The 22,709-nt window shown below is 36.5% G+C and overlaps 1 protein-coding gene across 1 annotated transcript in view; it reads right to left on the reverse strand.

Annotated features, from left to right (window-relative positions):
• LOC123310807 (zinc finger protein 395-like) overlaps positions 1 to 22,709 on the reverse strand; it is a 71,067-nt gene that overhangs the window by 38,432 nt on the left and 9,926 nt on the right. The window contains exons 2-3 of the mRNA XM_044894473.1: positions 5,737 to 5,909; positions 721 to 845 (exon numbers count right to left, since the gene is read on the reverse strand). Coding sequence (XP_044750408.1) covers positions 721 to 845; positions 5,737 to 5,909 — 298 coding nt within the window. The remainder of the gene's footprint in view (positions 1 to 720; positions 846 to 5,736; positions 5,910 to 22,709) is intronic.

The raw sequence follows: 22,709 nt of genomic DNA on the forward strand, positions 1-22,709 counted from the left end.
AAAGATCCCCTTAACAAATAATGAAAACCTTGCAATTTTTAAATTTCAGAAAAAAAATTGAACTTTCTCTTCAATTCTTGATGAATCCACGAAGAAATGCCTAATTTAATAGCTGAAGGAAACAAGTTAGGTATATTCTTTGTTGAAATTAGATAATTTTATTGATTCGTAACGAAGTATAAAAATCATACAAAAAGTTTTTTGTTTTTATAAATTTATAGGTAAAAGAGTTCGTTTACAATTTTTGTGGACTCTTAATCATTGAAGGCTTAAAGAGCGTGGGTTCAACTCTTTCAAATTCTCATTTTAATAAAGATTTCTAGAAGAACTTCTCTTATAACACATCACTCAAGTCGTGTCAAGTAAATCAATAGCAGAACATTCACCTGCACCACTCTGTGATCGAATTCTGCGAAACCATTACGCAAAAGAGATGCATGGCCTCATCTTTCGCGATCTCCTGCGCCCAAAATATAGGCTACGCGTTTCGAGAGCGATGCAATTCTCGATATTGTGCGAAGTCTTTCTCCTCATTTTTTCCCCACTGCAATTTCCCATAACCTCCGGGTCGATCTGCCGGATTTCAATATCACTGTACGCACCGATTACTCGGAAAACGGCATAATTGATGGCCGAAGGCATTGCGCCCGGCCCAGGTCATTAAACAACAGATCGAAGTCCGGAGAGACCCGATTATTGCAATTATTGTCGTCGACTTACCGCTGAAGTTCGGCGAATGTGGTGAACACGAGAGGCTCATCAGGACCAAGGCCGCACTGCACTCGTCCATCGTCGAATCCTTCGAACTGTCGTCGTAGTTGCTACTAGTCCTACGTTTTCGCGATCTGAAACGAAGAGGCTCTATGTTATTCCAAAGGAATTGGGAAAATTATCGAGAAGAAATTCTAGACTGAAATATTCCTCACAACGGAAATGGCAAACCGTAAAATTGGATAGGAAAACTTTTATTTGCGTTTCCAAGGCTTTATTCGTGAAATTCGAGCAAGATCGACCTTATGAAGGACGCCATAAAAAATTCCTCCTTTCGAATTTTATAGTTCCAATTTTATTTCAAGATAGTTATTTATTGTTTAAGTGTTCTAGAGACCATTTCATTGAATATTTTGAAACGAAAAGAGCTGCTTGCCGTTACGCTTAATTAAGTACCGAATGTCAAATTGACTTTTTTTTTCCACACCGTTGAAAGGGCAAGCCTTATATAACCTTTTTTTCTCTTCATATATCTCCCCTACCAACTAGGATCTCCTTAGTTTGATAAAAAAAATGGAGGCATAACTTAGCTTCGAATTCTCCTGTTACATTTGCAATAACGTTTTGAAATGTATTTTAATGAACATTAGTTTACTTTCATATATTGCATTATTTATGGAAAATATTACAAGAAGAGAAGATTAGAGCTGCGCTTTCGCCATTTTGTACCAACATCAACTATATCAGAATATATTTATATTTTAGGTGTTCGAGATGTCTAAATATGGAAAAATCTCTATATCAACCCCCTCCCAAATGACACCTTTGGGGACCAGTAGTCCCCTTTTTTATAACAGCTAGAAACCCGTATTTTTGAGTCAAAATTTGGAGGAGTCCAATCAAATTCAGTATGCCATATTTTCTTGAGAAGGCTTCTAAGGCTTTCAACCGAATGAACCATGTTTGAACAGAAGCTTTTAAGGAATCTTTCATTTTGATTTAATCTGATCACCTGAGAGATTGTTATGCGTTTAATATCTATCATTATTTCAAGAATCATTAGAAAAACCATAAATTTGGTGTAAATTACATGAACGTTGAAATGTATGTCGAATTATCTCTGAATCATGTCACGAACATAAACCAATCACAGTGAAATAACTGATCCACGAATCTGAATGGACTGTATGTCCAGCGTGTGGAGCATAAAACGAGCAGAGAAATTTAATCTAATCAACTCAACAATGCCCTGAAGAGAATGTTACTGTCCCCCACCTTCCTAGTCGAAACTTTTTGTGAGCCAAGATTTAATCATTAGATTTTCGTCACTGTAGTAAAAGTAGGGCACTTCTCTATACACACGAGCCTCAATTATCTGTCGTAATCATCTTCCAGTGGCCCCAGATTATGTGTTAATGAATCAAATTGAGACGAGAATGAACCGCTCTTGGATCGATTGCCGAAATTCACGTATTTATCGAGTGGAACATTCATGCTTGTGATCCATGATTTTATTTTTCGGTCAGGAATTGGAGAAATGGGAAAGTATTTCGGCTGAATGAAAGTTTTTTAGAATTCTGATCGGAAATCATCGAATCGTGGAATCAAAGCAGGACAGGATCATATCATAATTAAATATAGGAAAAATCTTTGATCAAATAGAATAATTAGCGTCCATAAAAATTCAAACAATTTTTGAGATCAGCAACAAGGAAGTTTCGAGGAAATTATATATTTTTTCTTGATGTATCATGGAATAGAGATTATTCTTCGTGGTTTTAGATAAGGTAACACATGTCTCAATGATATCGATATTTTTGGATACAAAACTAGGGTAACTATCTCTGCTTTAAGTTGACTTATTTCCAAAAATTAACCTCGGCAATAGAAAAAGAAAACTGTTATTTCTCTAAGAAGTGCACAAAGTGTCACTTTCCTGTGTAGTTAGGAATGATATTTTTCCTAAGAGGGATTAATATTTTTATGATTTGATGTGAAGAAAGATGCCTGTGTTGGTAGATTCTTGTTGGCAGAAACGCAGGAACAAACTGACATCATGTACCAATGTTGAGAGACGAATATTTGACAATATTTTAATCATTTACCATTGAAAAAAGGAATCTTGATCTAAAGGTAAAACGGTTTCTTACATTGAACATGATCGTCTACAGATACTAAAATAAGTATAAATTTTCTCTACCAATAAGATTTTTGAGAAATTTTCGTTTGGTTGAATCTAGAGAATCTGAGTGATTTCCTAAAATGTTTCGTGGGTTTCTATAGAGGCCGAAAGAAGTAGGTATTTACCAATAGTTGAATGGAGTATTTTGATGTGGATTGAATGAAAACCGTGGGCAAATAATGCAATGCTTCGTTTAAAATTGATCAATTCACTCCCACGCAACCAATGATATTATTCAGCGTCGTATTACGAGCAGCAAGGAAATATCATCGGCGCTAAGTTGACATTGCTTGATAATCATAAACCACTCAGTGAACCGATAATTATTATTCACTTTTTGGGCGTGATCAGGGTCAATGCTTTGAATGTTTCCTGCAATTCAAGGAAAACTTGTGCTTTTTCGAGAAACTCGTGAACAAACCCGCCTATACAAGAGCGGTGTTCTAATTTTAAAAATATTTTTATAGAATAGATAATTCAGACCGATCATTCAAACGCATAATTTTTCTGCATTTGGGCTCCACTCTACAACTCTACACATTTTTATATTTGGCTTATACATTCTTCATTCTCAGTTGAGTCAAAATAATTAATTAGCAAATATTGATTGGAAACAACACCCTGTATGACCAATTTTTATAATTTTGTTTTCAAATTTGGAAAGACCGGAAAAAATTAGTAAAACTGAGTGTTTTGGTTTTACCTTTATTCAATAATGCGCTATGTGATGATCAATTTAAGCATGCACAGTGTTCGATTATGAAATTTGTTCAAAATACAGACATGCCCTCTCGTTTTTCAATAAGTTTTGGATCTAGAAATTAGGAAAATGAAGAATTAGTTGATGATTTAAGCTGGAAAAGTACCATTTGGGGAAAACAATTCATTTTTTTCAATTTTGTGTCATCTAATTTTCGAAGCCTCTAAAGTTGACTCAAGCGAACAAGTGAACCATCAAATACATTTCATCTAACTTATTTTTCCTGCTATTTCCAAATTTGTGGATGAAATTTCAAAATATTGATATACAGTGTGTTGTTTCGACTCGAAACCTACTCATTAAATTTTTCAGAGCCGGAAAGGGGAGGAAACTTTTTTTATTATGTTAATCCATAGCACTCTTGACAAAGAACATACGAATCAAATATCACAAAAATGTATAGGGTGGGTCATAAGTTATAATTAATTGAAAACATGGAGAAAATTATTAAACCAGCCTCTATCTTGGTTACAAAGATGGTAGACCTATAAAATAGACCAATGATTCACCATGTTTAAAGACAATCCCAACTTTTTGAATTGACGATCTACTTTTGGTCATAAAGCTTCAAATCATTTCCAAAATGCCAACGACTTGAGCAAAAGGTTATGGATTCCATATAACGGAAACAACACTTCATTATATTTGGCCTCAAAATCGCCTGTTATTATCTGTTACAGATCCGTGATTGTTCTGCCATCGTACTGTCACTCCGGAAGAATTGATTATATACTTTTACTCTCGTTTCACGACTGTATGCATACAATATTATCGATTCTCCGATCATTCCTCAGGTTCCATTCCTAAGGAATATTCCAATTCAATACGTCCAAGAAATCGTAACAGTGAATGTGTTTTCATAACAAGGTACTTTCAGTTTTAGCTGGAATTGCTTGAAGTCAACAAGAAGTGGCCCAATGTAGAGCATTACATGGACACACATTTATAACTCTGATTGAGAGAATGACGTGGAGGAAGTGTGACAGAATCACTTTCAAATCCATTTTAAATATTTTTTGAGGCTGTGGCAATGATTCAACTTGAGGTAGCACAATTTCAATTCTGAATAATGCGAATTAATTTCGGCATTCCATATAGGTTACAGTTTTATTCCTAATCTAAGACACGATTTTACATACTCAAAGAAACAAAGAAAATCATCACACATGAAGCTGACTAATTTGATAGGGAAATTAGGGAATATTCCCGAATTTATCTCTGAATGTAATGAGCATATACCATTTTTACAATCGCTATCTGATTCCGATTAGATAGATACCAAATATACCAATCAATCATATCTATATGGAAATCTGATACTCAAATCATTCGTATATCTCTGTTTCTATGCTGAAAGAAGAATGAACTATTTTGCTATTTAGCAATGCTGCAATCACACGGCAATTAATTTTCATTAGAGAAAAAATGCTCCCATATAAGTCATCACCACCTGTTGTTGACTCATTGGATGTGCCAATATAAGCAATTACGAAGATAAAGCAAATGCTGTACGACGTTAGTTCAAAGCTTCGATGCGAGAACAATGGGGAAATGAACAATGAGTCTGCCTATTCCCTCTAAGAAAACTTTCTATCCTTGAGGCATACGCATAGTCGCTACTTTTTAACCTACGACTTTTCCAAAGAGTCTCGAACTTTGTCGGTGAAAGCACTTTTCAATTCTGTCAGACTAAATTCTGATCACTCATGAGTCCTACTATACCACTCACTCAATTCAGTTTAAAATTATCTTTTATGCATAAAATGCAGAGAGTGGTTTTTTCCATGTTGAAAGTACCTCGAGATTATTCAAATGGGTTAACAGTTAGATTGCCATTCGTAGCACAAAAACGTTAATCAGTTTATTTCTTCTCGTCAAGTATCCGCCACAGCATTTCAATACAAACGTTGTGTTCAGATCTAAAGTGTAGCACATATTTTATTAGGATTCCTACGGTGAATTCACAATTAAAAATGCGTATGACAAAAACTTAAAATAGCAAAAGTTTTCTATAATGAAAAGTTTACAAACGTGTAATAACTACACAACAATCGACCAGAAAACAACAGCATAAAAGACTCACCCTTGATGGTAGTTTGATTGAGGCACATCTATGGACTGCGATGCGGGCCTCTTCCTGTCACCAGCCATATCTGCCAACCGGGCGAAATCGGTGTCAGTATCTGCCAAACGGGCAGACTTCCTTGACTCCAGCAGCCTCACTTCTTCGAGCTTCTTCTGGACTTCATAAGGCGACTGAAAATAAATTATTATCTTTAGGAAAAACGAATAGATCATGATCAATAGGAATACTAATAATATCAGAGCCAGAATAACCATTTACAGTTCGATCCTGGAGGTTAAAGAAAAGGTCTGGATGTCTGCGAAGTATTGGGTTGCTTCATCATCATTTATTATTCCGATACTCAAGTCAAAATTTTCCATTATTGATAAGATGAATAAAAGCAATTAGTTTTCTGGACTTATAATATCATAAGATATTCATGAAAGACAATAACGCTTTGAGTAGCACTGAAAGGATTTGAGGGATTCATAGATGCAATTTACCAGAGCATGAAAGAGCAACTAGAGAAGTTCACCGATCTTGCTCCCTTTTTTGTTTGCCCTCATTGTACGTACTAGTCAACGCTAAATTCACCATCGTATCCTTCTAATGATACACCTGGGTAATATGCTCATTCTCCAATTATAGCAGGAAACGATGGCAGACGTGCAACAAATGGTTGCAGCTAAGGCCATGCAGACCTTGGATTCTTTGCATTAATAGCCATATATTCTTCACGATACCTAAAGGTAATTATCCTCATATCAAACCAAGTACGTAAAAACCATTCGAATGCAGCTAGACTTCAAGGTTGCCGAAAAAATTCGGCGCTCGTATACAATAGAATCGACAAATTTGCAAGGTCTCAAAGGTCGGGGCTTTTTGCGACACCAAGCTGACTGAGCAGTCGGGCAATTAAATGTTTATGATGCTGTGACGTATTATTTAATCTGAATGCACGGCTGATTCTATTGCGAATTCAAATCAGCGATAAGTTTCAGGAAATTCGTTTTATCGATGCTGAATTCGTGCAAATTGGTTTCGACCTTGGATGTGATGGCGAAAATGCAATTTCTGATATTTTTAGGCGTGATAACTTGTTGCCAGGAATGATATTAGGTTCAATATCTCCCTTGATTAGCTCTCGGATGGTATTTTTTTAAGAGAACGTTTGATAAAAATGAAATACCAATTGAACTACATAGGTAGAAACCTATAAGGCGACAATAGTGAAATTCCATCTATACAGGGTGATTCACTGCGATATCCTATTAGAGGTGGGGTTTTCGACAATGAACTTCATTCCTCAAACATTTTTAGACCTCGGCAGCTTCCGCTTATACCGGAAATAGCCTATTGCTTCCTGATTTCAAAAATGGCAAACTCAGTTTATCTTTGCATCGTAAGATAGCTGATTTGATGGCAATTTGAAGAGTGGTATATACCTTGGGTAAAATCTCAACGATTTATGAGTTATTGGGAATCTTATGAAGAATTTTGAACACTGGAGGTGACACTTTTTTTAATATTTTTGCTGAGAAGGTATTCTTTAGACGAATCTTCACCATTTTAAATTTTCCCATTATGTGGTATTCTCGGTTACTACCCTGTATATTACCGTTCCAAAAATCAAACAGTGTTATAATACTTTATAACACTGTTTGATTTTTGGAACGGTAATATACAGGGTGTTTTGGACAAATCAGGTTCATAATTGTGAAGTTGGCCCTGGAGTAGTGAGGAGTCACAGACTAATCAATTAGTTTAATAATTGAGAAGAAAAGAAAAAACGTCCTGCGAAGCAGGCTGGCACAGTTTGAAATAAATTGAGATCTTGCCTTCTTCAGAATGACACAGGCTACAGGCTGTGACATACACACAAGATTAGCTTTGCCTACTCAAATCCCATTTTATTTATAGAGACGTTCAATAGCAAATATAAACAGAGTTTATCTGACATCTTTCCATTTTCTGCCAGGCATCAGGCAGAAATGATAATACGTTTCGACGTTGTCCGGGATTCAAAACATTGGAAGTGTATTTATATAATTTTAACTGGTTTGTTATTGCGCTATTATTAGAGAAACAACTTTGTGGGCCCAATTTGCTTCTTTCGTAACGTTCAATAGCAGAGACCTTGTTCTTGTATATGTATGCGACTATCAAGATGGTGGGTGAAATTGGTTCAAGTATCAGATTGCTTGAAATTGCTGACTAATGGCTTTGGGACGTGTTGCGCCTGGGATTTCACTGAAAAATATGCCAAAGTTTACACAAAAATCACGACAAAATTTTCATGTGGATGCAGACTCGACGGGGCTTTATTTGTTGCTAAATTTTTCGTATTTCTGCGGACTATAATGGTTAATTTTGTGGCAGCTGAGTTATAGCTGAGGTAGCTATACATATATGTATAAAAAAAGGTCGAATTATTCAGATCGAATCTATTTTCGAAAAAATATTTTTCGAAATGAAATAGCCTGATAATTTGTTCTATGTTAGCTATTCTTTGGATATTTGTAGGTTTGCTTGATTCTATTCTAACCAAAATTCATGCAGTGGTGTGAATTATATTCGAATTTTCACAAAATAAGTTCGAGAATCATCATTTTCCGCTGTAATTTTCTGTTCATTCTTTGAATCGCCATTCCTTTGTAACCTTCAGATCGAAGTTGAAAATACCAATCGCTAAATACTACAACCTCTCGAAAATAAAAATTCGACAATTTGAACCGAAGTATATTATCACGGGGCTACCAGACTATAAAATTGAATATAATAAAAATTTGTTAATAATGGTAATGACTCATAAGATGACCAAAATACCAATTAAATTCCAAAAACCTTCGGATGCAACCAATATCATACCCGAATGGGAATAACGTATGTTTATTTCAGTCAATTATTCCACTTTTATGCGAAAGTCAAATCAATTCCTGGAAATCAGTTCAAGAGAATCATTCGGAATAAATACCCTCGGAAACAAGCTTTAGTTGTATATACCAACTGTTATGATCAATGTAAAATAATTTATAGCGGTAATTAACAACTCATTAGGAACGCAATCAAAAGTGTCAGGTAATATATTCCACGAAAGCTCTGAGAAAGTAAAACTAATCACTTCTGGAGCTAAACACGCGAAATAATCAGGAAATATGTTGTTTCGTCCACTAATAATCCAGTGGTCATTGAGACGTCCATTATTCGACCTTGCACTGTTTGTACGAAGGTCAACTCAGATGTCGTCAACTTTACATCAAAATTTCATTAAGAATATCAAGGTTTGATTCTGGTACTCCCTAATTAAACATAATTTAACATAAACTAAGGGTTTGCATAAAACCGATGAAATTCCCAAAAGTTAGTCCATGAAGTGTGGGAATTTAGGAGGCAGTCCATTATCTTCAACAAAAATCAAAAATTACTTCTGCAATATTGACAGAACGATATGATTCGAGACGAGCAGAAAGCATGGCGTAGCATAAAGGAATATCAGTTTAATTTTCCCAATTTAGGTGAACTAGAACAGTGTTTTGACTGACTAGCTAGATCATTATCTCCGCTGTTTACTTAGGCCAAGGTTAAATCGATAAGAACCAATAAACCAGACGTATGATGCTCCAAAATTAATTACTTATTTAGTTCGGGTTGCCAATTAGTATTAGAATGCTTCTTTGAATATTTCAACGATGGTTGCTGTGAAAGTAAAAGCGAAAGTCGTGAAAGTCTTATACCATTGATTATCTCGTTCACAGGTGGATACGATACTTACACATCCTGGTTTCTGAATTAATTAACGAAAAATGAAAAATCAGATTATCTTTTTGAGCGCTTGTTCTTAGGAAAAAAGAATCATTTTGTCCGAAGCACTATTATTTTTTTTTAATTGGAGCCTAAATAGTCGAGGTGGATTTATCCATGATGAATCTTTGCTCAAATACAATTTGGCTGTCTGTTTAACGGTCTTCCGTTAAAAATTTCAGAGGGAAAATATGCGGAAAACTTTTTTCTGTGTGATAAACTAGGTTACTCCATATGATTTCGCTAGTATACCCCTATACCCCTTGCCATAGTTCCCCAAACAGGCTAATACTTGCGTTACTGCATTTTTAATTTGTCCCATCGACTTGGAAACATTGTATGATAATATCTGAGAAAGACAAATGTCCTTTCTTCAACCTATTAATATTCAACATCCGCTGGTATACCACGAAGCCCAATATTAATTTCTCTTTCCCCACAAACACGTGAAAACTTCGGTTGAATGCAACGGTAAATAATATATCTATTTCCATATGAAATATCCAACGTTCTCTACCAACGAAATATAAATGGCTTATAAATTGACAACACAGTCAGAAGTTATCAGCTGATTGCTAGTTCCATACGATATTTCTCAAGGAAATCTTCGATTCCGATGTTGAAACAAGTTATGTAAATCTGTATTGCACTTCGTCCTTTATGCGGTATTGCGTAGCTAGCAACATAAAGGTGATAATGGGTGAAATGAAATGGGTTTCATGCCATGTGGGTGAGAGTAAACAAAATTTTTGTAGCAGGAAAATCTGACTCGTGTAAATTACACAAATTCCAACTACAAGATCCGTAAACGTTTTCAGGAACAGATAACAACGTTACAACGTACCTATTGAATGTTTCATTTGAAAACTAGAGGGCGTTATGAAGCACCGTATTGTATTCATGAGTTTTTTTGGGAAATTCCAAATGCAACCTACTAATAGAAATCCAAATGGCATAAATTATTTACCTGTCAAAACGAAAAACTCAAATGTCTTGTCGTTCAGAAGATATTGGAATTTTATCAAATTTGGTAGCCCCCTAATACTAATCTACTTTAATTCCTCTTCTTGATGTTATGTCTTTAATTTTGATGAAAAAGTGTATTTATGAATATTATTATTGATCCATAGATAACTCAGTAATCAAGGAGGAATAATCTGAGCAAATCATTAACTGTAATGAACTAATTAATTAAGCGATATTATACTAGTAATTCAGATCGTGATATGGTCATACTGAGAACCTCTTATCCACTCGAAGTTGAATGTATGACAAGAGTTGCGTTATCCATTCATCCGTAGTTAAATGGAGGAAGCCACTTCACGATTTTACCGTTCATTAATTGAATTATAGATCCCAAGAAATCTAAACATCGTAGCGATTATGAGGTCAGTACTCTGGTCAGCAAGTGGTTCGTCAAGCCCAGTTCACAGCCGACTCGAAAGCTCCCAAAGGTAGCTAGCTTAAATGATTAATTCACTTTTTTAACGGTACGTATCTACTGTTTCTTGCGTTGTTGTCATTTTCTACTCGTGACCTAAATCGAGCTAACTGATTCTTAACGGTTAGAGCTTGGCCAGTTGTATTATTACACTTGTTTAACATTCGTATTCGTTCCATGAGCCTTTGGTCGTGCTAAAATTTATGCTTGGTAATTGAACGTGCCGGGAGAAAGAGAGAGGAAATGGTGTACAGATTTGGAGATCCTCGTTCAACAGGATATTTGGCAATACCAAACATCTTCCGGATACATTTTCGAGTTCCGATTTGGGATTAACAGTATTTATGAAAGGAATTCGATTATATTACCCTGTCTCAAAACAATTGTAATTTCCTCACGCTTGACTAAAAAGCTCACAATCCAGACAACGAAATATAGTTGCATAACATGTGGCTACATCAGATAGATTTTTTAATAAAATCTCTAATCTACTCATTCATAGGAACCCAAGAAGGTCGTCAATGGTGTTGATAAGGCCGAGAACAGCCTTGGCCGTTACCTCGTGGGTATCCAGGACTGGTTTCCCCATACGAATGGTTCTTAGGTCATCCAGCTCTGGACACTTGTATACCATGTATTCAGCTTTTCCTGCTTCTGATCCACAGATCACAAATGATATTTGTAAGGACAGTGCCCTGTCAGCAGTCCCACAATCACGCGAAGCTGAGCTCGTGACAGCTTCAGCAGCATTCTGTTATAGCTCGGTGTAATCTTCACGAATTTCTTTGACTGAGTAAGTCCAGGAGTCACACCTCTACATAAAGTACTTAAACGGAGGGTTGCCTTTGATGTTGAAAGAATAGACCTCTATTTCTCCCATAAGGAGAGTATGAATGATTCTTTGGGCCCTGGATACTTGCGGATATTTGGCAAAACCCAGAGTCAGAGATGTACATAGTCCTCCATCTTGATTGCTCGTGGTTAAAGCCAATTGCCTTCGAGAATCAAGCTGGGTATTGGTCCTGCAACTAGTTTGAGCAGGATTAAAGTCAGTGCCAAGGGACCACAATCCCTTGGGCTAACACTGCTTCTCTCAGAGTACCACATAGAAGGGAGCAGCCCCCCATGTCCTCTTTGTGTTCCTCTGACCGACTACATATAGGAGGTAGGACCCTAATCGTCCGAGGGTTCTGACGGTAAGTTTGGGTAGGAGAAATATGCCTATGGAAACTATCTCTCAGCATTTCTGCTCATAGTAACGAATAGTGGCGAATTGTGGAGAGAATTTTTCTCAAAAGACTAAGATTCGAAATTTACATGTTCACTGTATTATAGCCAATTATCCTCTTCACAAGTCATATCTCCCTTTCCAAGCTTCTTCGTAGACATGAAATATCGATATTTTCAGACTGGATGCAACCAACCAAGGTCGCAATTCATAAATCAGGTCACTTGTAGCTCGTATCGCTTGCCAAATCTATTTTCCAGGACCTGAATCCGAACACTGGAACTTCAGGAAAGTGGGACGATAGCGGTTCAAGGAGCTGAGGTTCTCGTGGGATGAAATAGGGTCAGGCATTCGCTCTTTAGTTCCACGCATAGGCAGAACTCGAATGAAATATTGTTTTAAGAAATATCTCAATCAATACTCATTTTCCATGAAACAGGTGGATGACATCTTGAACTAATAATTCTCACGGCAATACTACCCGTTTAATAACCCCGATCGCATTAATCCTTCGGTTTATACTTTAGTACTTCCGCCGATGGCCTTCGAGGAAATTGCCTATCAACCTCGAGCATTTCTCTTTTTGATACTGGCAATTAAGTTGTATGCACTTTATTCGAAGAAAAAACAGTGTATTATCCCATATCCGTTACAGTTTTACACGACTTTCTAACGGGAAATTGTCTCAAAAAATTTCGCCACAACCATCAAACTCAGTTTTATTATCCCAGGAGAGAATTTATATTTTGCTCCCAATTTTAAGCTTCCATTCTATATACTATATACGTTCAATAACCTGTGGTAAAGTCATTAATTCGTTTCATACGAGGTTGTTATGATGGCAATGATATATAATACTTCTTTCACGTGAAAAACTCAATTTTATCCTCATCCATCAATTCCTCACTTCTCAATTCTTGGTGTCAAAAAGACTACAAAAATCTGTGTGAGCCTCGCTCTGAACTTCTTTGTAAATTGGCAACCTAGGATAAGGGTTCCAAAGTTCGATTGATTTTAGGATGATTCTACTAGAAATATAATTGCGACATACCTATTTTTTCATAAGCATTTTCACGATTGAATAAAAAACATAAAACGATTTAATAGTTACTCATGTTCATTGTTGCAAAACCACAAACATTACGGTTTGATTGTTTTGAGACCTACTTGCATATAATTTTATTCGTTCGCTCGTCTCTATAAGGAAATTCCTGGTTTAGCATAATCAGTAATCTCTTTTCATATGATAACTATTTCCATATATAATTTCCATGAATTGCTATTGCATGTTCAATCTCTCACTGAACTATTCTATTCTAAACCATACGGTGAACGCTGATATAGGTAAGATATTGGCAGTCGACTATGTACTATGTCCACACATTTGAAGAATCTTCAATATTTCCTTAACTATATTTTTCCTCTCCCTATCAAATGCCAGAGTTTCATTGATCTTTCGTGCTGAATCTCAAAATTTCCTCATCGAAAATAACAAACCGAACTGAAAGATTCACTTCGATTACAATTTCGCAACAGAGATAATCCTCACATACCTAATTCACCTATTTGCAAGAACGGGTAATCGGCTAAATCGAAAGTGAACCCTAACGATGATCATACGCATATCGAGTTTGCGAAAGAAATTTTTTCGGTTACGAAACAGCCATAAACTTTGCATTCTCGATACCCACTCTGACATTCAAATGTGAATAGATTAGGAAATTCTGATTGGAGATGAGTGGATTCGAAAGTGAATGATTTTTCACATTATTGTGTCGCTTATTAGAGCGCGTAATTTAATTATTGGATTGGAAAACATTATCTTCACTGAAGGAGAAATATTGTATGGGTATTGTAGGAGAGATACATGTAGAGCTTGCAGAATAAACTTGCATAATTTTAATTAGATTATTTTTCCAGAGAAAAGTGAATTAAGGAGTTGTTTCTGAATTCATGAGTTGCTTCTCCTTGTGCCGTGTAATGTTAATCACACAATCCATCACCGATACACAGCAATCCAATTATCATCAGCTTCTTATCAGAACTCATGACTGGAAAACTGAGCAAAGGTGATTTCACCATTAAGAGTTCAATCTTAATCTGTGTGGACACATCGTTTCTTTATAAGAAGAACTCTTCAAAGACAAGTTGTATACTGCTTTCAGCTCAAAGCACAATTTGGACGCTGATCTCAAGGTAATCCACATGTTGCGCCCGTCAGATCATGCAATAGTGGCTCTGCAAGCTTCTGATGTTGTGGTGCCAATTGAAACAGTACATTAATCTGATTTAGCACGTTTTGGATCAGCCACAATGAACGTCGGTTTGGCATGAGCCATCTCTACATTGATTCCAAGAACTCATGCAGCTTTTAGCTCAGCTGAGAATCAATCAAGGTCCCTTGAAGAACCTAAACGATAGTATGCAGAGGTGTTGAATGGCTCTTTAGGAAAGTATGTACCTAGTGGGTACATACATTCTACCAAAGCATTCTACGCAAGTTTTAGAAGCAATTCAAAAAAGAGCAATAACTTGATTGACATTCAAGCTATAAGGATCCATATAGCCAGCATAAAGTTGGGGAAAAGTAGGGGAATTATGCATCAGAAATGTTTCGAAGAGCGATTTACTCGCAACATCATGACTTTGAATCTTTCAAGTATTCAATTGCAATTTCCAAGAACTTCTATCTTTCAAAAGCCTTCTACCAAAATAACCTCGAAAATAACAAACACACTTCTGTCCAATCTATACTTTCAGCGGACTGAAACCCTCCGCTCATCAAAAAGCTGACCTGACGAGGGACATGACCTCCTGGAACACCAATAGAAGCTCCCCTGAGTCTACTACTCTACTTAAAGAAACTGATTATTCACCGAACAATATTTCTTATGAATATACACCCCACCGCCAACTATCAATAGAAACTGAACCGGGAATTCCTTAATACACTTCCGTCTGCTCCGCATCCGGCTTCAAAAACGGAGTGGCTTTAAAAATCGAATTCTACAAATTCCACGCCGTATCTAGCCGACGTGGTCACATCCTAATTCACGGAACGACTAGCGCAGTCAGTAGGTTAAAGAACCACCCGGCATATCGCGGAACGATGTCAATGGGACATCGCAAAGTGACAATTAATCGGCAGAAACCATAGGAAACGAGCTGCAGTCCGCAAACGAGGGTGAACCATAATATGATTGTTCACTCTCACTGGATCTTCGCGCTCAGCGAATCGACCTTGTTGTATAATCGTTATTGCATAAATAGCTGCGTACTCCAACGCATCATTAGGTTAGCAGATTAAGTACATACGTCACTTATGGGACAAGGCGGTGTAGAGGCGGATTTCGTGTAGTCTCATTTAGAATGCGAGAATTTGAGATACCACGCGATTAGGAAATGTTTGATAGCTTTGACGCTGACCGAGTTGTTCCATTGTTCAGTCTCCAATTGCAACCGCTTACTCTTGGAGAGCAATTGAATGCAAGAGTTCTCCAGGAGCGAAACATCTTTTTCAAATGTTTATATGTAATTATAGCGCTTTGAAAAGTTGCTACAGGACCAAAGAAGTAATTTGAGTCTTAAACACACTGCTGAAGAACAACGACAAGTAGATGGAGCTCGAAACAGTTCGGTTGCTGCCTGCACAGGACACAGCAGATTATCGACAAATCTTCACGAATTGAGAACCTTAAAGCATAGAGTCCTTTGCAAGCACGTTTTGACGTCAGAGTGAGGCTCAACATATTTGATATATGCAAAAGAGGACTTCAGAAGATCTCAGAATACATTATACCCTCCAGGAAACTGATCTGAATACAGCAATTTAGCTCTCAATAATCATCTGCGACTCATAACTATGGCAGTGAAAAAAGGGAATAGATATAGGAACTAACATTAGCATTTTGTTATCCAAGTTTTTCATTCATCTCCCTAGAGTGCATAGATTATGATCTTTCTGCATCAATATCAATATCAGATCAACAATTAATTCTTGTAGACAGGGAACATTTTTCTTCGATGTTCGCTTTTGGTTGAATCTTCTGTTGTAGTTTTCTATTAATTTAAAGTAATGAAAAAAGTAACCAGAGGTCTTCTGAAGAAAACTGGATGCAGAGGACTCTGTATAAGCAAAATCTACTTTAAGGTTCTTAATTCTAGTCTAATATCAGTTTATATTGTCTACCATACAGGAAATATTCAGTAGGTTTAAGAAATATCGTTCCGATAAATGAGGTCATTTACTCCTCTTCAATCCAGCGACAGTGATAAGAAAACTAGGTATGTCTCATATGAGTGGGTTACCCTACTGTTATATATGGAACCAAATTGATAACGAATGAATTGCACAGAAAATAATGTAAAAGAAACGGTATAATTAAACAGGAAATGTATTTTGTCTTTCTGTTCGAATTAAAAAATAGTACACTCAGTTTATTTTTTGGCCTTCAGTTAGGAAACCCTATGAATCTGGTCCTGATATGAGCAATGTTATGAAATCTAAGTATTCGATTCTTTGTTGACAGGTTCATAAATTTCATAATAATCGTTATTCGCACGAATTCTGTTCAATTCCGAAAAATCTTTTCCTTGGCAACACTCCGTTCTAACACAACTACGAATGATGAATTACATCATCTCCCAACCTTGAAACCTCGATACATTACTAGATATAACAGCAGTTCCGAAATTTCAATGATTTTCACAGCATCATTGTTTCCAAATTCTTCATTCATAATCTGAGCATCCAGCTGACGGCATTGAAACTTCAAATTCATGAAAATTCAACTGGTCTTAGCGTCCACGAGCAAGGCCTGCTATAATGAGCTGAGGAAACTGCGAGAAAACAGAAATGGCCTACTTACATTTGACTCGTAAACATTGAAATCGTGTACGTAGAGCATTAAATCTACGCAGGAGAGGCGTTCAACTTATTTTGACCGTTAGTTATGATTAAATCCTGACCTACTTAAACGCACAAGGCATCAACATGAACGATGAAATTGGATTCGATGGAACTTTGATAGATTCCTTTTAAAATATTTGTTTCTGGGAGTTTTGGTTTCATTATTTTTCATTTTAAATGAGTTTTCCATTAAATTTTTGCCTTTTCAGTAAAAATATTGCTAATATTGATTTCGGGATTGAAGCTTGTGGCAAATTTTCCAAAATAACAATTTTTGTTATTGTCTGATTTGTGCTAACAAGGAAATATAAACCGTGTAAAATTCAATAATTTCTATTTTAATGATTTTTTATGGGAGTACTCTATTCAAAATTCGAAATATTCGATTTGTAGCCTTTCATTCAACGGCGGAGAAACAGAAGGCGAACAATACCAAATCTTGGCCATGACATTTCCGCGTGAATGCGTGCTCGTTCGAGGTTAGGTTTCTAATCGCCTCGGAAAGAATGAAACTCTTCACACTGTTATTTTTAGAACGCTATGACCAAACGGTGCATCTTCTATTTAGACAACAACATATTTTCGTGCGTTTCGTTCTTATGCAATGAAGGCTAGAATTTCATTCTGATCTGACACCTTGTTCGTTGGAGAAAAATTGGTAGGTGTTCTACAAGGATGAAAATAGTCGCCAACAGATGTTGGCCACTGATTCATCATTTAAATGGTGTTTTTAAAGGTGAGTATTTTATTTAAAAGAGGTAGAACTCATCGAAATGAATCATTTCACCGAAAATCGCCTATTTAGAATATTCAAGATGGCGGTATTATCATCCCCTTAAGTTCCAGGGACTGGAAGACCACTCTGATTAAAAAAAAAAAGAATGTGGTGACAAAGTTGACCTTCGAGCTATTGACAGAAACATCTTCATGGAGTTGTTTTTGTACGAGGTGTTTTTGAAATACAGCCTTTTTTTAATAAAAGGTAAAGTTGAACTGTGATGACTGAATCTACGGTTTCGTTCAGTATATGCGTTGGCCTTTTCGTCATCACAGTTCAACTCTACCTTTTATTAAAAAAAGGCTGTCTTTCAATAACACCACGTACAAAAACAACTCAATGAAGATATTTCTGTCAATAGCTCGAAGGTGTTACAATGTTCATGAGGAAAGTACAGAATGATTTGAGAATTTCGAAAAATTATTCTTCTGGAGGTTGCCCTAGAAGAATTGAAAGGATTATTTTGCCCGAACTCTTTTTCTTGATTTCATTTCATACTAGATTTTTTCCCACCCAATTTGTATCATCTTATTTATGCCTTTACCTTGGCATAAGATTAAGATTAAGATTGAATGTCCCATTAAAATTCAAAACTGTAATTTTTGAAGGGAATAATGGAGGATTAAAATTTTAACGGGGCATTAAATTTTAACCTTCCTGCAACTGCGCCCTACTCCAGAAGGTAGTTGTGTCAAATAGGTTTTAAAATAACGGGGTTTTGACAATCAACGTCAGATTGTGGTAACGGGCGTTTAGAAAAATAACGTCAGGTTGATACTGTTGGTAGTCGATCATAGAGCGGGGTGTTTTAAATTTATCTCTACTCCTTCTGGTCTCGGAATCTATGAGATACATTCCATGTTTTTTTTAGGCAAATCGGTCCGTGAATCATCTGGCCATACTAGTTCTGAAGATAAATTGAGCAATTGCTACTATACATTCAAATTGATACCAACAGTGAACTGAAAAACCGAAAATTCTAACCCACCGTCTGTTTCCGATGAGCGTAACGGTTTGTCGGCTTTCTGAACCCAGCCTGGACTTGAAAACCGCTGAATACCAACCGCATGAATAATATATTTATGTCGAATGGATCGTGTAACAACTACTACTCGCCAGACTCGAAGATATAAATATTTGTCTGGCGTTCTGGCAACATAGTTGCTCCGAAGGGGAATTAGATCATCAAAATTGCGTTTTCCAAATTATGTCATAATACCGCCGAAAAAATAGCGTAGGAAGAACCCATAGGAGCCTAGAGGTGAATCAAATCACACAGCATGCCGAGAAATTCAAGTTGTAGTATCCCAAGACGTCAGGCCGCATTTAAAAATAGGTTATATTTTTGTCTACAAAATAATGGACATCATTTAAAAATCTTTTATGGTGAGACATTTTTCATTATGTATTTTCATGTTCCATTGCAACTTTTACTATCGTAACCATTCTACTCTTGTTTTTTTTTTTGTTTTTCGTTTTTCGAGTACTAATAAAAAACGTATGGGATTCTTGAAAAAGCAATCGAATTACCTTTAAAACAAGGTGTCACTCAACCCCTCTTCTTACTCAAGATTTTATGGGCTGCTGTCATCACACACACAGGGTTGATACAAATTGATTGGAACGAACGGTATAAAAATTCCGCCTACGAATCAAAGTTCACCTCTTTTTGCTTTTTTTCTCATGGGGGCCGATATATTAAGGAAGGTAACTTTTCAAATTGACGCACTGTATAACATTATTTGCACCAAGCGTAGAATTTTTTTAACCAATAATTGCCAATGACTGTGTAGAACTATTTGGAGTTGGAGGAAAAGTTTCACATCGGGTATATTTGGGTTTTTGTTTAATTATTAATAAACTAATAAGTATGCAACTGAACCATTTATAGGGTGATATGTTTAAGGGGAAATACATACGATTCGAGATCAAGACGATCGACATTGGTTGCTTTACGGATGCTACCCCAAATACGAAAATGTGTCACATCTTTGAGCAATAGCCTGAATTACGTACTGAGTCAGTTGAAAAGTATAAATTACCACTTGAGAGGTAATATTAGGAATATTGAATAATTTTCAGTTATTCCTGAATTTCAACGTAATTTTGGCATATATCGCTATGAAAATCTTTGCAATATATAAAGAATTGAATCGCCGATGTGTTCCCGTCGTTATTTTTATCGAAATATGTCGAAAAACCGTCGAAAAATGATTGTGAAAACAAGTTTTATTGACACTAAAGTTCAAGTCTTTTTTTTCACAAAAAAAAACTAAATTGGAAAAAAAAAGAGACGGGGTGACATCAAGACGTCCTTTAATTTCAATTTGAAAAAAAAATCAAGGCTTCACGTAAGAAATTGAAAGCGTAAATTAGGAACTAGTGAATGCCGTTTTTGAGTGGAGATTCTTGAGGTATTACTTCCCCTTAAGAACTCAAAGGGAAAACATTCTTCGAGGATAATTGCAGCCAATAATTCAATATCAAGAATCACACTGACTATATAGATACATATACCTAAGACAAAATGATTTTTCTACCGTCTAAGATCAATTTTCGAAATTCCAAGGTAAATTAGGTCAACTTCTTCGATGGTTTTTATCAGTTCATGTAAAATACTGATGAATATTAAGAGGGTTTAAAATGCTGCACTCCGATCAACTAATTTTGAAGGTAGAAGGAGTGAAATGTCAAATACTTGACCCATGAAACTTGAAATGTGTATTGCCAGGATAATTATAAATATTGACTTTCACTACGTGAGATTCCTGCACTGGTTATTCAGTAATTTTGGAATTTTGCATCACGATATGTCATGGTCTTACCTACACCATAAGAAGTACCATAAGGTACCAGTTATCTCCAATAGTTTCCGAGAAATAGCCTGGACGATGGTTGGACTGATTTTTTGGACCCAACGCGAAAACTGCGAAAGTTTCAGAAGGGGTTTCTCGTGCTCGATTCGAAAGTTTGATTACTGGAAATAATAAACGAAAACACCAAACAACCTACCGTCGAACGGATGGCGTAGGAACGCCTGGGAGGCATCGGAGCCGGCAGCAGGCACGTGTTGCCCAAATAAGTGGGTCACAGGTCGATGCAGAATGAGGTCACACGCGCTGTCCGGGTTTCTAGGGTTGCTACGACGCTTTGCGTAGCGACGGCCACCCGCGCACACCCTCGCCGCACACTGCATAGGGTTTAAAAATAGCATTGCAATGCTTTGGTGCGGGGGAGGGTCTTGTGTTTGGCCTAGTCGGATTATTGGTTCTTCGGAGGGATGCTTCGTTCGTCAGGCGCTTTCCGATACTGCTGTGTTCTTTTCTTGAGGTTTTTTCTTCAGATCGGAAACGTTTTCTCTGACGGAAATCGATTTGGAGTTAGACAGCCGATTTGTTTTTATCTTAACGTGCCCAGAAGACACTAGCGAATTCTGGGAAACACACCAGCTCAAATATTTTCACGATTCAGGAGGGGATCATTCTAGCACGCAAAGAAAATGCTGCCAATTTGAAGCATTTCTGGCTCAATATTCTTTTTCATTCTATTTCCCAGATAATATAATACCAAAAAAAATTACAGTTTGAGCAACATGAGAGTGGGGGTCTACTGAATCATTAGATGAAGACGTTGCTGGGTTTTCTGCACACATGCTTGAATGCTGACCAAAAGCGTGCAAGGGTAAAAGCATCGCGTTCGATCTGTGCTCTATTTGAAAACGATGTAGACTTCTTAAACCGAATTGTTACTATGGATGATACTTGGTTACATTTCTACGATCCAGAAACAAATCAACAATCGATGGAATGGCGACACTCTGGTTCTCCAAGACCTAAGAAGTTTCGTGTCCAAAAATCTGCTGAAAAAGTTCTTGTTTCAGTTTTTTGGGATTGCCATGGAGGAATCAAGATTAATTTTTTGGATAAGGGTAGAACAATAACCGCGGAGATTACTATTCGACATTACTGACAACCCTACGGGAAAAAATTAAAGAGAAAATACGCGGAAAGCTATCCAAAGGTGTTTTGTTTTTGCAAGACAATGCCCCTGCACAGAAATCTCATGTTGCCATGCAAAAAATTCGTGATTAAGAGTTTGAATTACTAGAACACCCCTCTTAATCACCAGATTTGTCTCCATCCGACTATCATCTCTTTCCTCAACTGAAAATGAAAAAAAGTTTAAAAAAGGTCGTAAAATTTCTTCCAACGAGGAGGTAATAAAAGCTGAGAAGGTCTGGTTTGCAGAGCAAGAAAAAACATTTTTTTTACAACTCCAGAGTTTCAGGTTCTGTAATAAATGTATCCAATTAAGAGGAGAATATGTTGAGTAATAAAATATTTTGACATTGAAATTTCGTTTGGTTCTATAGTAGGCTGAGAATTTTTCAATATATCCTCGTATTCTGTATTTTTGGAACGGGTTTCAAGTTTTGCTTTCCTAACTAACAACAAATATGCAAAGATGAATTAAGACGCGTATATGTAAGATGAGAAGAGGACAATATTCATCAGACAAAATGTGGTCGCTTGAAGTTCAAAAATATGTACCTTGCCTAGGATTTCAGAGAATTGAAAGTTGAAATCTAAAGCAATGAGAGTACCTGAATGAAATTAATGGAAAATGATGCCAATATCAGATTTATTGCTTGTTTTGGGTACAGAAACGTGAATTCACGAGGTCGTTGCGTCATAGATGACAAATATTAAGGTCAACGAAGCATTTATTTGGAAGTACCTGACATTGTACATGCCATTGCTGACTAAGAATATCTCTTGTGCAATATGGACGATAGTTTATATGTTTTGACAATATCGAATTCATGTTTACCAAA

This window comes from Coccinella septempunctata, chromosome 4 (genome assembly GCF_907165205.1).
Source record: "Coccinella septempunctata chromosome 4, icCocSept1.1, whole genome shotgun sequence".
In the NCBI taxonomy this organism is placed as follows: domain Eukaryota; kingdom Metazoa; phylum Arthropoda; class Insecta; order Coleoptera; family Coccinellidae; genus Coccinella; species Coccinella septempunctata.